The 18,536-nt window shown below is 34.6% G+C and overlaps 1 protein-coding gene across 1 annotated transcript in view; it reads left to right on the top strand.

The window, feature by feature from the left end:
• The window catches only part of LOC125661863 (kielin/chordin-like protein), a 73,143-nt gene extending 61,080 nt beyond the window's left edge, over window positions 1-12,063 (top strand). Inside the window, exons 10-19 of the mRNA XM_056146213.1 lie at window positions 6,925-7,050; window positions 8,077-8,205; window positions 8,611-8,733; window positions 9,261-9,383; window positions 9,695-9,817; window positions 10,112-10,234; window positions 10,436-10,555; window positions 11,060-11,218; window positions 11,355-11,495; window positions 11,877-12,063. Of these exons, the coding sequence (XP_056002188.1) occupies window positions 6,925-7,050; window positions 8,077-8,205; window positions 8,611-8,733; window positions 9,261-9,383; window positions 9,695-9,817; window positions 10,112-10,234; window positions 10,436-10,555; window positions 11,060-11,218; window positions 11,355-11,495; window positions 11,877-11,890 (1,181 nt within the window). The 3' untranslated portion in view covers window positions 11,891-12,063. The remainder of the gene's footprint in view (window positions 1-6,924; window positions 7,051-8,076; window positions 8,206-8,610; window positions 8,734-9,260; window positions 9,384-9,694; window positions 9,818-10,111; window positions 10,235-10,435; window positions 10,556-11,059; window positions 11,219-11,354; window positions 11,496-11,876) is intronic.
• The last annotated feature ends 6,473 nt before the right edge of the window (window positions 12,064-18,536 follow it).

Genomic DNA, 18,536 nt, shown 5'->3' with positions numbered 1-18,536 from the left:
TCCTTCCCCAGTGTTCGAGTGAACCGTCTTGTTTCCCTTTTTCCCGGTGGTATCCATCTCAGCGCGGTACGAGGGAATCTGGTCTTGCCCATCCGAAGGATGTGTTCCATCTACCTCCCCACCGCTGCTTCCCCTCGGCCACAATGTTTGTTTTATACCAGTGCGTTTCCACACTTTGAATTTGGTTTGCAGGACAGTTGACTTTCTGATGTTATTCAGTCGTTGCATTCCGAGAGGTCGCCCTTGGGGAGTTTTACTATGACACCTTTCTTTAAAGTGTCTGCACCATTTGCGTAAACACTGTCACTTACATGCAAGTTGCATTTACACACGTTTTGAATTCTTAAACTTGATATTTCCCTATTGAAAGTTTATAATTTACGCACCTTTTCAACGAACTTTTTCCATAATGTAACCATTCTCGTAATATGGATCAAGAGGTCGATTAACTTCGTGGGTTACATTCTATGAGTAGGGAAAATGGTGGTAAATTTGTGAATGACTACACATGTATTTCAAAAATGAAAATCATCCAATTTTAATTTCACTCATATTGAATAATGGGGTTTGATTGAAGTTTATGCATCAGTAGAATTCGTCTTCACTTTGTATGTATTTTAATCTTTTATATTCACCTTTACCAATAGAAATGATAAATGATAACCATTTCCTCATGAATGTCAACAATGTGCGAATGAATTTCGATAGATACGATACAACTATTTTAACGGCGAGTAATTCCTACAGAAACAGAAGTAAAATGTAAATATAGAAAAACGATTTTCATTTTGAAAATGCACGAGGGTTAACGCGCTTCATGAAGGGCTGACGTAAAGCGTCGCAGTTCACACATCATGAAACTTACACTGGTACCCTGTTGATCTCGCGTCTTACGTGTGTAGCACCAATCGGCCGGGAACCAGTTTAGATGAAACTATACCATTTAGTAAACTGAAAGTAACCGAATGGTTACTAGAAGAGGACTGAATGGTTACTGAAAGGTGACTGAATGCCAGAGCTCTGATATTCACTCACCTGTCTAGACTTCTCAGTGAATATGCAGCCAATTCAATCGCAAAATTTCATCCTGTGGCATGTCCTTATGTCTTTTCAAAAATGAAATATATCTCCAATACGAAACTGTACGCGAAAATAAAAAAAAAATAATAAAAAGCCGGATACACTTTTTTCCAACACCTGGTATTTACGAGCACTCGTGATAATGTAGATATATTTATTTTCTCAGAATGATAATTCAGGGAAATAAACATTACAAAGAAAATACAATAACCCTTGAATTAAGAATTGTTTTTCTATGTAAAAGTTAATTTTCGCTAATTCCTTTTACATCAAAAGGTGCATTAATCGTCCGTATTTGTAACTTTGACGCCAAAGCAATCATAAATCATTCATTTTGCACCAAATACATTCTTAATGAATACGGGGACTTTATTACAACCAGATCATTTTCTCTGAAATCATTAATTATTGAAAGATACGTATTAAAAGTCACATATTAAAAACATTGTGAATCGTTTTATTGTCATCAATTCGTTTTCAGTTTACCACACTGAAAAACTTTCCCAGATATTAAGGCAATCAAAAATCGATCAATTGAGGATTATTTGCATATTACACATTTTTCTCCTCGAAATCTAGGACATCAGATAAATGAGGTACTATGTATCGAGAAAGGAAATCTGGCATACGATTGTACTGGCAAACAAAGTATCCTATGACAAATTAAAACACGTGGATACACATGACCTTTCTGACCTCTTTACCAGTGGTTGAAGTCATGATCTTAATACTCAATATGGCTAGGACTGGTATCTATTTCGTTTGTGAATGGTACCGGTGTAATTCGCGATCGTTAGACTTGCTCATTTTGTATTTTTGCTATCTTGTTTACTTTCATCATCCGCCCTATAAAACCTTGCAGTTCTTGTGGTAAATAAAATATCATGATATTAGGGGATATACCTAATTTTCATTTATATCATAGAAATTTTATTTTTCTTTATCATCATCACGTTATGCATTCATTTTGTTTTTATCTTAGCAGAGAAAACAAATGATTGCTGAACATCCTAGAGAAAAATCCACATTTCTGCACGCCCATTAATTTATGCACTTTTTTCTATGATTATGAGAATAAACAAATGATAACTGCAATCATTTTCCTGTTAGAATTGTCACGCATGTGCCTTGTTACCGTGTTACTTGTAAAATCACCCACTCGGTGTGTCAGCCTACAAAAGGAGAATTAATTGAGAACATTAATGATAATTTTTAGCATACATTAACATCTCTGACAAAATGCGAACTCCAACCACAAAAATAAACGCATTTGACGATAAATTTAGTACCAATGATTCTATTTGTCAAAGTTATGTGGTTTTCAATTATTACGCCTTTCTATTAAAACATGTGTTATCCCGGAACTCATCGACTTCATATAAAAGAAATCGCTTTTTGGGTTCACCTCATTTTACAATCAGTCTAAATGACAATCATTACCGGTGATTTTTTTCTGTAAAATATTTTTTCTTTTCATTCAGAAAAAAATGATGTTTACTTCGTTTCAAGTTGCGGTGTGTTGCCTGCTTGCCGGGCAGATATTGGGAGATGATTGTAAGTATGATTATTATAAGAATATAATGTTATTGTATCAGTTTATCAAATGTTTACATATCCCTATAATTAATACTAGATACAATAATGTTAAAATAATTTTAGTCCATATGCAATACACATGCTTATTTCTCTTTCTATTTTCAAGTAATGGAAATTGTCGGGTATTTGTATAATTCTGCTTCACGTTTTTTTTTCATTTTTGTTGTTGTTCGTTTTGTTGTTTTTCCCGCTTTCTTTCAAAATTAAATTCCACATACAACATTGCATCTGAATTCCGAAACAATGATATATTTGTAACGCGAATGTTTGAAGAGAAGTAGCTCTTGCGAAATTGGATATTCAATAGTAAATGAATATGCTGATATATGCATGTACTTCATGAATGCGATGTCTCTAAGTATAAAACCAACTTTTTCTTTTCAAATTTCATTCTGTATTTATAGAAATATCTTGAAAAGATTACGGTTTGTAAAGAAATTTATAATTTGGAGTGATATATTAAAAGCATAATGAAATTTGGGTCATTTGCACCAGCCTTGGAATTTTGCTGCGCAAAATGTGCTGAAATAGATTTTCAAACAGTTTCTGTTTCTTAACAACAGAATATGCAATATGTTAGGATTATTTTCATTGTTCCATTGGTGTAAATCAAGACACGCATCAGTAAATGAAGCAAATTATTGCACTTAAAATTAGAATATTACTTCAGTGCTATCACCAATTTCACTTTATTGAAAACATCGACTGTTATAATGAAATTGTACGAAGGTTAATTAACTTTAATTAGCACTTAACTTGTCTTTAATCCATACATTTATATAGTGATAACTAGACAATAATTGTCACTTAAATTTAACAAACTTTTGTGCAACTGGGTCCAGACAATGTTAACCCTGTCTCTCATGTAGTTTCACTTTGTCTTATTTTCACGTTGTCTTATTTTCACCGTCTTATTTTCAACCTGTGTACTTTCTGATATACATGTATTTCGTTTTTACCAATAAGATCTACAAAATGACTAAAGATGTCAGTTATAGATGTTATTTGTAAAAATGAAATATGTCAGAAAGGACACACGACTTATTTTCACTCTGTCTTATTTTCACCGGTTTTATTTTATTTTCACCCAGACGTGATGGAAACCCATATCATTACATACATATGTACATGTACGTTTTAAGTGCCCACAAAACCGTTTCTTAGGGTCGTTAGACTTTAAGGCGATGATTAAATTTCAATTTGTTCGGATTAGAACTCTTTCATTCAGAATGAGGGGATAAATAAACGATCAGAAAACAATGGCTAATATATTCGTGTAATGTAAAACTTATACGGTACCAATTTTGATGCACCGGATGCGCATTTCGACAAATAATGTCTCTTCAGTGATTCTCAAGCCGAAATTTGGGAAATTCGAAATAACAATAAACTTGTAAGAGCTAAAAGGAAAACTAGAGTGCCAAAAACTGGAGCCAAATTCGTCCAAGGATAAGAGCTATGCATGAGGGAGATAATCCTGGATGGTATACTTGTAGTTCCTGATTTCTAGGGGAAATGCTGTACTTTGACATATACATGCATTTCAAATACAATCACATATCTATTGGTCTTCCCGGGTAGAATGAATGGTTTTTCACGACTAAAATGCATGGTGTATACGGTTAGATTACAGTGGTGTACCCGGATAGAATAACTGGGCTATAGAATAAATGGTGTACACAACTAGAATAACTGGGCTATAGAATAAATGATGTACACGCCTAGAATAACTAGGCTATATAATAAATTATGTACGCGGCTAGAATAAATGGGCTATAGAATAAATGGTGTACATCGCTAGAATAACAGCACTATAGAATAAATGGTGTACGCGGTTAGAATAACTGGGCTATAGAATAAATGACGTACACACCTAGAATAACTAGGCTATATAATACATGTATATGGTGTACGCGGCTTGAATAACTGGGCCATAGAATAAATGGTGTATGTGGCTAGAATAACTGGACTATAGAATAAATGGTGTACGCTGTTAGAATAACTGGGCTATAGAATAAATGGTGTACACACCTAGAATAACTAGGCTATATAATAAATGGTGTACGCGGCTTGAATAACTGGGCCATAGAATAAATGGTGTACGCGGCAAGAATAACTGGACTATTGAATAAATGGTGTACGCGGTTAGAATAACTGGGCTATAGAATAAATGGTGTACACACCTAGAATAACTCGGCTATATAATACATGTATATGGTGTACGCGGCTTGAATAACTGGGCCATAGAATAAATGGTGTACGCAGCTAGAATAACTGGACTATAGAATAAATGGTGTACGCTGTTAGAATAACTGGGCTATAGAATAAATGGTGTACACACCTAGAATAACTAGGCTATATAATAAATGGTGTATGCGGCTTGAATAACTGGGCCATAGAATAAATGGTGTACGCGGCTAGAATAACTGGACTATAGAATAAATGGTGTACGCTGTTAGAATAACTGGGCTATAGAATAAATGGTGTACACACCTAGAATAACTGGGCTATATAATAAATGGTGTACGCGGCTTGAATAACTGGGCCATAGAATAAATGGTGTACGCGGCTAGAATAACTGGACTATAGAATAAATGGTGTACGCTGTTAGAATAACTGGGCTATAGAATAAATGGTGTACACACCTAGAATAACTGGGCTATATAATAAATGGTGTACGCGGCTTGAATAACTGGGCCATAGAATAAATGGTGTACGCGGCAAGAATAACTGGACTATTGAATAAATAATGTACATCAAATAATAGTTATATAGAAGAACATGATTAAGGATAGAAATGCTGGTTATGTTCTGTCAGAACTTTCGGGGAAAATCCCTTGCTGTTTTGAACGAACAAGCATTTCGTCATGATGTACCCATTACTGCAAATCGCGACGTTTGTCAAGCATGTTTATTGACGATGTGACAAGTTGTATATTTGAGATATCAAAGACCCGTGTAAAGTCGAGCATAAATCTTTTGGCATATTTCCGGACTCATCAATGCGTTAAATGGTAGGTTTTAAAAGTAATCATTTTACACTAGATAAAAATACCCTTAAGTGTTCATGTACGCCAAGCATTAAATATTCCTATCGACTTGTATTCATTATTTTCCCTATTTGTGATTCATGTGTAGGCAGAATGACTCAAACCACAAAATACAAAAATAGTAATCATTTCAATTTCGGTAATGACATGTATTTGATTTTGCAGACTGTTTGATTTGTTTCGTCACTCCGTTGTCATTTTATTTCTATTTATACATTTTATCTGAAATTTGTCTAATTTTCTAATTTTTGGGGTGACAAATCAAAATCACATGATCTCCATTTCATACCGTAGAATGTATAATTAAAGAAAACTACTAATATAAATGGAAACTACAAAAATGTATAAATAATTTCTTTCCAATTAATAACTTTATTATATGGTTTTTAAATATGATTGCAGCGCTCTTCTTTGCAGTATTATTTTAGAAACCCTCTCTTTATTCAGGAAAGTTAGTGTATTACTAAATAACAAACTAAAAGAAAGAAGAAAAAATCGATTTTATCCCATCCATAATTACATGCGGCCTCGTTCAGTTTGTAACTGATACATTTCGTTTCTTTATTCATATATAATAGTAGGAAAAATATAGAGTTATAGATAGAATGTACTTTTATCGTAGAATTTGTTCATGATTTTGGTGTAAAATTATCGTGGATTTCGACATTAAAACGAGAGGGAGTAACGGCCTCGAATTTGCAGCCTGGAGAATTTTCCCGTCAAATAATTTCACAGCATAACGAATTCAAAGCCTAACGAAATTGACAACTTAACAAGTTTACAGTCAAAGGAATGTACGGTGTACATATATCGAAGCTACAGTCAAAAATCTGAAAACGTGACAAAACGATCCAGTTGATTTACAGTCAAATGAATTAACAACCCAAATTTATAGTGTATATATCTAATCTACAATTAGACGAATTATTAACGTAAAAAATGACCAAATTACAACCAGACGTGTGCGAATTTGATCTAACGAAATGACTCAAATGTATTTTCAACCTAAGGAATATAATTTCTAACTAATTTACAGCCTCGCGAGCTTACAATCCGAGTAACGATAACTTACTCAAACCTGCTCCATGACAAAATGTCCATGCAATACAATAATCACCATTTGTTTTCCACGTAAATGGATGTGAACGACGATGAATTACTTCACATGTCAATCATTTTTCTTTTGCCTCGATTTCAGCTCCTGCTCCCGTGTGTACGGATGGATTTCAGACGTATATACAAGGACAAACATTCACAGACAAGGCGGGAAGGCAATGCACGTGCGCGTATGATTATAGAATAACCTGCAAAGAGGTCATCAAAGGTATAATCACACAGTATGGTAAAGTGTATGTTTACTGAAAGTACTTGTTTTCTCTATTTATTTACGACGCAGTTTTTCATCCATTAAAAATACGATATATCTGATGCGTAGAAGAATGAATTAGAGCAACAAATATTGGACAGTGTTTAAACATAGGTAATCTGTCAAATTTCACAAGTTTCTGGAAATTTCTGCGAAAGCGAGGGTGTACCTTAGAAATCAAAATTTTATAAATTTTTGTGGTTGTCAATTTTTGTGGATTTGCTTAAAATAATAATTGTTTGATGAGTAAGTTAATAAACCACGACACGTTGGATTTTTTTCCTTATAAAAGAATTACACACTGCTGACAGCTTGAAATTCTTGGTTATATTGAATCATGAAAAACAGCGAAAATAGTGCGATAAGAATAAAGACTTGATAAAAATATGACATTGCCATCAAATCAAGGCTTCTTATACAGTCCAAATCAGAAATCCAATAAATTTAAAACTTGTCAAAATGTTTTTATTAATAGACATTTCGATGTCAACAGTTTCCAAAGTTATTTGAGTCATCGTTTGATTTACCACCATATGGCCATGACAGGTGATAAGATTTATGATAAAACACATCACACCTGTGTTACTAAATTGAAAACAGAAATATCACGTGGAAAAGGTATATATTAGACAAGTTCCTTCATAATAAGCTAATTTTAAAATTAACCTGTTCGAACTCTTGAATTTTTAATTTAAAGAAACGGGAACTATCTATTTTGTATTGCTTGTAGGAGTTATGAGATTGATCACTGTTCGTTATCTTCACCTTGGATGATGTACTATGAAAAATCTTATGAAAATTAGGAGAAAATAAAACGTTTAAAAAAATTGCCGTACAGAAAACAGCTTGCAAACTGAAACACATTTTTCTGTCATGTAACTTTAAGTACAAATCAGAGGTATTGCATTTTCTCTGGATCACTTTTAGATGATTTCTATTCTTGTAACAACACTCAATAAATAGTTGGGTTTTTTTTTTTTACAGAATGTCAGTACCTAGGAAAGAAGTACAGCGTGGGTGTGACGTTCCCTGCTGATGACGGATGCAACACATGTCGATGTACGTCATCTGGTGACGTAAGATGCACGAGAAATCAGTGTTACCCAGATCGAAGTAAGAAAACATATGCTTCACCTATGATATACATATTATGTTATAGCCTATTGAATTTAAATGGAAACTTTAAAGTGAATTTAAAATAAGATCGCCAAAATATATTCAGCTTTTTTTTAATATAACTTCAGTGGAACAATGTTGTTTCGACAATATAAAGTATGAGAAATTCCAGATGAGAGTATTCTATGAAACAATAATTAAATGATATTGTTTTAAAATGGCGAAAACGGATTTTCCGTCGCAAGTAATTTTCATTGCACGAAATATTTCAAAATTGATAAACGTCAAAGTAAGACACTTTGCTTTATATGTTAGCATAAACACAATGAATAGCGTCACGGGAATGTATATTTTGCTGTTTGTATGAAAACTGTCATGGAAACACATTTTTTTCTTCTGTAGCGTGCCAGCATTTAGGCGTCACTTATAAGGCGGGGGAGACGTTCCAGCGAGGAGATAGCTGCAACACGTGCACCTGCCTAGTAACGGGAAAAACTCAATGCACGGAAAACAAGTGCTTCCCTGGTTCGTTAAATACCTCGCTATTAATACATGCATAAAGGAATTCCAGTATATTGCTATTCAGGGGGACCAAAGTTAACAAAAAATATTTTTTTCGGATTTGATGGTGAACATTTCGGGGGAATCCTTAAGGAGGATAACACACCAAAGCAATCTGATGTGATGGACAGTAAACAATATTTGCAATAATATTTTAAAACTAAACACTTTCAAATTTACCTTCTTTGGTTAGAAATGCAGTTTCACCAGGAAGGAATCCGAATAAAAATGAAACCCCTGCTAGATTCGATCTACAGATCAGCGGTCGACACGTTAACTTACTGACCTGCTTAGTTAGACAATTAGATTAAAAATGAAATATACAAGTTCAAGTAACTTTCAAAACAAACTCAGCCATTCTGACAATGTGATTTTCCTCCTTAAGCTACCATCTTTGAAAATGAATACATTCGCACCCCTTCATTGTGGGAAAAATATAGGTGTTTTATCCAAACTCAGTACGCATTAATTCGTCTTCTTTTTTTTTTTAGATTGTCACTACGGAGGCAAAACATATAAAGCTGGAACCGTGTTTGCAAAGGGAGATAAATGTAACAGATGCACGTGCATGGTGACTGGGTCTGTTGTTTGCACATCGGATTCGTGTGCTCCCAGTAAGTCCTACGTCCTATTCTATCTAGTTTTGGAGCTTTTTAATAAGACTTATGATTCAAACAATTTCGAGTATGCACGCCCTTGTAACTTTGCTTTTGTAAACAGGGTAAATTTGGCCCCTGTATTATTTTCGCCCTTTTCAGCTTTATCTGAAATGGGCGGATTCAAAACTGTATTATTCCATTCATTATTCTAAAGTAGCAAAGTACGACTTTGGACCAATCTAAAATTGTAGGTGAAATAATTTTTCAGTGCACATTGGCGACATTAGCACGGCGCGAAAATAATATAACTATGAATTCTATTGTAGAATGTGAGCACAACGGTAAACAATACGAGGCGGGGACAAACTTCCGGAAAGGAGACGGCTGCAATAAATGCACGTGCCTGCAGGGTGGAATAGTACAATGTACCAACACTAAATGTTACCCAGGTACGAAAAATACCAGCCAATAAACTGTAAATTCTTGTAAAGCCTCATATACTCAACAACATATTAGTTTCTGAGTGTTAACAATAATTATGGTAATCGATCTCAATTGATACAGGAAAGTGATTTATTTCCTAAATTCAATTGTATAAAAATTCGTCTCGTCTTTCAACCGTTTGTCGTGCTTTACAACCATGTTTTGTTTTTGTTTTTCAATACGTTTAATGTTTACCATTCGGGGTTTTTTGAAATGTGAATCTGTTAAACGTTTTTGATCCCCCCCCCTATTCGTTACAGATTGTACTTATCACGCACAAGGCTACATGAGAGGTGAAACATTTGATAAGGGAGACTACTGCAACACCTGTAAATGTATGTTTGATGGAACCGTCACGTGCTCAGAAAAATCGTGCTTCGCAGGTATTTCTCTCTCTCTCTCTTTCAAATAATCTAAGATTAAAATGTAAAAAGAAAAGTACGTAAAGCTGAAAATACAAAAGTTTGGAAATAAACACAACATGGGGCACAAAATACAAACTTTAAAACAGTTTTACGTTAAATAATGGTTGTAGTTTCCTTCACAATTTGTCACAGTGTAATATTTGTTGTATGACATAACAGACTGCCATTACAATGGAGTGGTTTACAAAGCTGGACAGAGCTTCAAACCGGACAAGTGTAGAACGTGCTGGTGTATGGTTACTGGAAAGATCAGCTGCTCCGAAAGTGCTTGTCATCCAGGTACGGACTAATATCAGAAAAGAACAAACACCGCCAGTATTGTAATACGCAACGAACAAGCACATCCATTATAAGCAGATTATTCAGCTGGCACAGAGTTATGAAATGTTTGTTTCAAGATATTTACTGATGAAATTCTTCATGAAGTAAGATTCAATAGGCAAGACTTTTTTTTTTTTTTTTTTTTTTTTTTTTTTTTTTTTACATACGATTTATTAGTATTGATATTCTCTATGTCACACTACCAATTATGATGACGTCAATGCGTTCTTTTAATGTTGTATTTACTAATGTTCCTCCCCTCCTTTAGTAGACTGCACATAAATGCAAACTTCCGCCAGAGTTCGTTTGCTCACAAACCAGTCTGTACGTAGGTGACGTAATGAGGTCTCGACGGGGAGTTTGCACATACATGATATTATCTACGTCACACTAACAATTATGATGACGTCAGTGCGTTGTTTTACTGTTGTATTAACTAATGTTCCTCCCCTCCTTTGGTAGACTGTACATACATGGGGAAATCACACAAACACGGAGATACATTCCCAAAGGGCGATAACTGCAACACCTGTACATGCACGGTGACTGGTGACGTCACATGTGGTCAAAAGTCATGCCTGCCTGTGTATGCCCCACCCACGACAACACGAAAATACAAAGGTATGTTATAATGCTAAAAAGCATGATTATCAAAACTATATATTAACAAATATCTATGAATTCTTACGGAGAAAGTCTAAGAAAAATAATTTCACGGGAATTAATGACAGATTTCTCATAATTTCCTTTTTTTTAGCAGAAGTAGTTGCGCCAAAATGTCTGTATAATAGCAGTTTTTACAACGTTGGAGATTTCACAACATCCATGGATGGTTGTAACACGTGTGTGTGCCAGACTGATGGTGCCATGAAATGTACAAATAAACAGTGCAGCGACGGTAAGTACAAAAAATGAGTTGCTTTCGGTCTGCAAAAAAAGATACCCAAATCAAAGTGATACAATGTAATCTAATAAAAACACGTTTGATTCATACTAGTAATGCACTGTTTTGTGAGATTTTGTTGTTTTTACTGCAATACGAGTTTACCCATTCACTACCAGAATCCAAATCGTTAACCAAATGTTATCTTCTCAATTGAACTTCATGATAATGCGTGATATTACATTGTAAATGTGAATTGTTATGAAAAACACATGCCATACAACGGAGTATCATCCATTGTTCTACAATTATAGAAATAATTTGGTTCTTGAAAATAGGAACCCGCTATCTCGTTGTAAGCTGTTTGATGACATTTTGTCAATCTTTTCATTCCAGATGATAGAAAGTAATGCACCTGTGCCACTGCAATCCAAGAGAAAAGAATTCCACTGAAATGAATTTCCTGTGATAATTTATGTTTCTTACCTTAATTCATTTAAGTTATGTCTATCTGTACATTATTCATCTTCACTGACTGCGCATGCGTGTACGTTTTTTCTTCCAATAAATAATGGAGACTACAGTTGTGTTCAGTTCTGAATTCCGTGGTATGTGTGACGTAATTATAAAGTACTGTATGATATTGAGGACATTGTCCGTTACCCACGGGTGTTATTATTTCGTGGGCGCTCAATTGTCATGGATACTCTTATCCATCCAACGAATTTCAAACCAAAAAAATTGTTTCAATGTACGTAAACGATATCAACGAAAATATATCCCAACGAAAAAAATCTCCACATTCCACGAAAATTGTAACGTGAAGCGGTCACCCAACCAAGTCCTCATCACACTCGCCGTTGCTTAATTTTCGTGATCGAGAGAGAGAGAGATTCTACCACATCACTAGAAAAGCTAGTTCTCTAGCGAGGCAGTATAAGTTCCCTCTTGTACTGACCGCAACAAAATCCCCACACCCCTCCGAATTAGAATGATTACACAGTATATAGAAGAAAAGGATATTGCCATCCGGGCTCAGTAAACATTGATAAAACTTCATTTGTATATGACAAATTCTATTATCAAATGAATCTCACACAAACAGTAGCTGTTTTTTTTCTCCTGCTCGGATAGTGAATAGATTGGGACTTTACCTAACACATATATATGGATTGAAAATCAACTTAGGAATTGGAATTTCCGTCCAATGTTTTCTAGGGAGTCCGTGCTGAAAATGTTCTCACCCGTGTGCTTCAATATGCTTAATAAGCTTACATCTCTTCAATCAATGTCATACAAAAGAAGCATATGCAATCAAAAGTACAAGTTAGTACTACGCCGAGTTCCTTGTACATCATATTTTCTTTTTTATTCATTTACATTACTTATTTAATGTTCCTTCCTTTCTTTTTTGTTCTCACATCTTTATATATGTTATATGATTCATCTTTACTGCAGTATATGCACTCTCTGCAAGTATTGAATGAATGAAGAGGAACATAATTATTAGTTTAAATTTTATACATGGAACTCATCTAAGTGATCACAAAACAATGAGCGGGTAATAGGCCCGAAAAAATATTTATGTAAAGTTTATTTCAACCACTTATGTGACCCATATACTCATTAAAGCATATTCATACGGTTAACATTTCAAGATAAAGCCGTATGTGTATATGGAACTCCATTTAGGAAAAAAAGCTATTTCCCATTTCTCATGCATATTTACGCAAACTATATTGCTATCGCGAAAAAGTTAAAGGGAAAGGCAACCCAAATTTTTTTTTCACATGATAAATGATAGGATTAATTACTAGTATATGATAATGATTTGTCATACAATTTGTTGATATACGGCTTAGATAAGCTTCAGTACTAATTTTAAAACGTTAAAAATTGCAATTCCCGCAATCTATAGAGGCTGCCATGATGCGGAACTCTTTTGTATTCAAGACCACAAAAATCAATAATTTTGACGTCACACCGTCCATTCCGATTTTGATGAGATTCGAAGATCATCAAAGATGTGCATTTGGTAGATTTTACGAATACATCTTAAATTGGTGGATGCCTTCCTGTCAAGCAATGACAGTGAACAATGAGCTATTACACTAAATTACACAATTACACTAATGCGAAAGGAGATGTGAAAAACGTTTTCACCCTGAAATTCCTGAACAAAGTTATTTAAAAAGAAAATACTATGTAAAATGTGGATCCATCATTTGCGTAACAACAAGTTGAAGTTTGAGACATTTACATGTATAAGTACCATATGCCTGGTCTCCGACTCGACTGAACATCTTCTTTTCTTAAATTCTAGTTGTGAAAGAACGGGCTCAAATCTATAAGGCTCCAAACTTAACTGTTCGTGACTTGTCATGTTTACAGTCCTGCTGATGAAATAAACCGGAACCGACGGTGTGACGTAATAAATCAAACTTCAATGGCCGCTCTCTTAACGGCGGGTAATTTGAAAAATAAGATAGATTAATATCGATTTAATAAGATTTATAGAATTAACTATAAATCCATTTATTTTAGCCAGACTTAAATATATTTTATTTCTGAGGATTTTTTCGGAAACACTATTCCGGAATCCTACCGGAAATAAGTTGGCAAATAGAATAGCATTTCCTTTTATGACGAGGCAATTTCGGGAGAACGGTGAGATAACTGGTTCCTGTGATTGGACATTGAATGATTTGATTGGACAATATTGTATGTATTGAATTATTTGGTGACAATTTGGTCACATATATATATGATACACTTTGATTGCCGCTCACCGGAATCATAGTCATATGGTTTTTTGTTTAATTGAAAATTGACATTTTAATGATTGATGTTTGGGGGTGATTGCAAATCGTCTCATTGCCGTCAACCGGAATGAGAAGATCTGCTAAATTTGTTGCTTGATTTTATGATATAACATTAGGCAATGATGTGTTTTTGGCCTGTACCATTTGGGTGTCAATACACAGGTGTAATTTACATGGTAAATTTTTAATGTAAAACTTTAAAATTTTACTCATTGCCTAGTTGCCAAGACCAACAACAGCCACAGTGGGGAGGGGGGTGTTGTTATAAAATACAATAAGTGCAAAAACTAAACTTGTATATAGGTAAACATAATGTTATGTCTTTATTTCCATCCCAGGACAAGGTCAGCTTACAAGTACAATGTACACTACAAACTGCTATCATTTTGAAGTTTTGCAAGGCTGGTCTATAATAATTGCTAATAAAGCAAGAATTTTTGTTGTTAAAGACTGTCATTTACGATATCAGTAAGTAATACTTTATTCATAAAGGCAACAATGTGGTTAGGGTTGCCTTTCCCTTTCATTGCAAGAACTAGCAGCACTTTCATCGATATGAATAAGACTGTGTTTGATTACATGTGTATATTGTATATATAATAAACATTAATTAAAAGAAAAACCCCCACTAAATTAAATTTCAACACATGCTCTTTCAATTCAAAAACCCCCAGTCCGTGCTGAAAAATGTATCCACTCGTGCGCGAAGACAAGCTTTTAAGATGCCTAGTGACGTCAAATGTTTTGACTGCTTAGATCTTTTCAGTCCGCGTTGAGTTTTATTGTGATGTCACATGTTTTGACTGTGGCAGAGGAACATCACGAATGCTGTATATTTCATTTCTTTGCCATTTGATGTTTCCCGGTCTTATTTCATTATTATTACAGTAAAGATCTAAGCCTAATTGAGAAATTATTTTCAGAAAATGGAATATTCTTTTACATGTTTTAAGAAACAATAATCCGATTTATTATTTCTTTAGAATGTGAAATACATTGAGATTATGGGTACCTGTAAAGTGCAAAACGAAATCGAAACGAAATGTACCGAAACGAAACGGAACCTTGCCGAAACGAAACAAAAGGAAATCTAACGAAACAGAAGGAAATCACTTAATTATTACAAAATGCTGAACTCCTTTCAATATACGAGGCCGTCGTATCGTTACATAAAATATTTTCCGTGTTCTGTTCCGTTGTCCGTTCTAGCAACATCCCAAATGCATAGAGTTGTCTCTAGACTTACTGCATATCAATAATAATTTCTTACCAAATCCTAATCACATAATCAGTAGCGGATTTAAGGGAGCGCACCCCCCCCCCTAAAATTTCTCAAATTTAAGCTAAATCATGATCTCTTGTTAAAACAAAAGACAAAAGAAGCAATATTGTTTTCCACTCTCAGAGAAATAAATGACAAGATCTTTTATTTTATCGAGTTACTTTCATTGGGAGAACAACCTTAAAACTCGTGTCATTTTTATAATTTCACATCATTAAAAATGACAGGAAATGACTACATAGGATATATATTTCAAGCCCTTTAAAATCTGTAAAACCCATGAGCTTCGTCCCCTTAGACCCACAGGCATTTGTATCACCTGGGTTCAAAGTACATGTGTACTCTTTAATAGTAAATTCGAACCCAAATGATATAATTGCCTGTGCCTGGACCCGCTGGGGACCCTAAGGCGCCTCCGACCCTCCGCTTAATTAAGTTGCGCCCCCTAACCTCAATTGCTGGATACGCCCCGATAATATTATGGTACTATATAATATTTCTATAATTGGAAGTACTCGTACTTAAGCAGTTAGAAATAAAAGTAAGATGATACACGTCTTTCAACTTTCTCAGACATCAAACAATGATTGATGTTAACCGATGGGCCGCTTAAAAATGTATCCGTCAACCCTGAAATATCACATGATAAGTATATGTGATCACTTTTACAGGCACCACGAGATACCCGTCCATACAATTTTTATTACAATTAACGAGCTAGGTTATACAGTTTCGTTTCCTTCTGCTTCATTAGATTTCCTTTTGTTTTGTTTCGACAGGTTTCGTTTCGTTTCGGTAGATTTTGCTTCGTTTCAACTTCGTTTCGCACTTTACAGGTACCCTGATATTACACACTTGGATTTTATTGAAATGATACGTATTTTAGAGCTATCATCAGACGTATGAGAACAGTCTTGAGATTATCCAGAACTACACTTAGATTTGATTGAGATGTTATGATTGATGATTGATTGAGTGATTAAATATTGTTTAACGTCCCTCTCGAAAATCTTTCACTCATATGGAGACGTCACCATTGCCGGTGAAGGGCTGCAAAATTTAGGCCTATGCTCGGCAATTATGGCCTTTGAGCAGGGATATATATTTTTCGTCCCACACCTGGTGTGACACGGGACCTCGGTTTTTGCAGTCTCATCCGAAGGACCGCCCCATTTAGTCGCTTCTTACAACAAGCAAGGGGTACTAAGGACCTATTATAACCCGGATACCCACGGTTTATGATCGATGTTACATGTATCATATAAATGAGAATTCTTTTGAATCATTATTGCGTGAAAACATTGCAGAAAAACCAATCATTGTAAATGCTATTTAATAGAAAGGTATCTTTCACATATCAAAACGAGTTTGTAATTTAATCCGACAAATTGTTTAAGCATAATATGTATATGTATGTCACTACAAGATGCGATCATTTTATTAACGTTTTAAAAAAGTCCCATTATGAGTCATTTTTACATTTCCGTTTCATAAAAAAACTTCATTTCATAAGAAAACCCATATTCTAGGTATTAGTATAACGTGCATTTATAATAAATTGCATAGAAAAATGTCCCAATATTTTATTATGAGTCCATAAGTGATGTGTCTTTGGATGTGTACAATCACACAAGATTCACATGCTGAATCTAACTTACATTTGTTCGGAGGTCGAAGTAATTCTGTTGAATATTTCTTAAAGATGTTACCTTCTGAGCTATGGAGCTTAACTGCGCAGGATGCTCTATGTGTGTAGGTACTGATTCAGTAGTTATTTTATTGGGTGCTCTATGTGTGTAGGTACTGGTTCAGTAGTTATTTTATTGGTTGGTTGCTCTATGTGTGTAGGTACTGGTTCAGTAGTTATTTTATTGGTTGGTTGCTCTATGTGTGTAGGTACTGGTTCAGTAGTTATTTTATTGGGTGCTCTATGTGTGTAGATACTGGTTCAGTAGTTATTTTATTGGTTGGTTGCTCTATGTGTGTAGGTACTGGTTCAGTACTTATTTCATTGGGTGCTCTGTGTGTGTAGGTACTGGTTCAGTACTTATTTTATTGGGTGCTATATGTATGTAGGTACTGGTTCAGTACTTATTTTATTGGGTGCTCTATGTATGTAGGTACTGGTTCAGTACTTATTTTATTGGGTGCTTTATGTGTGTAGGTACTCGTTCAGTACTTATTTTATTGAGTGCTCTATGTGTGTAGGTACTGGTTCAGTAGTTATTTTATTGGGTGCTCTATGTGTGTAGGTACTGTTTCAGTAGTTATTTCATTGGGTTCTCTATGTGTGTAGGTATTGGTTCAGTAGTTATTTTATTGGTTGGTTGCTCTATGTGTGTAGGTACTGGTTCAGTAGTTATTTTATTGGGTGCTCTATGTGTGTAGGTACTGGTTCAGTAGTTATTTTATTGGGTGCTCTATGTGTGTAAGTACTGGTTCAGTACTTATTTTATTGGTTGCTCTATGTATGTAGGTACTGGTTCAGTACTTATTTTATTGGGTGCTCTATGTGTGTAGGTACTGGTTCAGTAGTTATTTTATTGGGTGCTTTATGTGTGTAGGTACTCGTTCAGTAGTTATTTTATTGAGTGCTCTATGTGTGTAGGTACTGGTTCAGTAGTTATTTTATTGGTTGCTCTATGTGTGTAGGTACTGGTTCAGTACTTATTTTATTGGTTGATTATTTGTTTTATGTCTACCCGTCGAGAAGTTTGCACTCATATTGAATCGTCACGCTCTGGTGAAGTTTCGATACGAGTGAGCCATTCTCGATGGGATGTAAAACAAATAAACCAAAACGTAAATACAAAAAATCATATATATTCAATTGATTCTCGGATAACTTAGAAAGTGTTTGGAATATTTGTTTTTGCGAATTTTGGTGATGATGTATATGAGTAAATTCAAGTGGAAAGGTAGAGAATGCAAAGCATATTGCCATTAATTTGT

Source organism: Ostrea edulis, chromosome 8 (assembly GCF_947568905.1).
Source record: "Ostrea edulis chromosome 8, xbOstEdul1.1, whole genome shotgun sequence".
NCBI lineage: Eukaryota > Metazoa > Mollusca > Bivalvia > Ostreida > Ostreidae > Ostrea > Ostrea edulis.
This window is presented reverse-complemented; position numbering and strand designations above follow the sequence as displayed.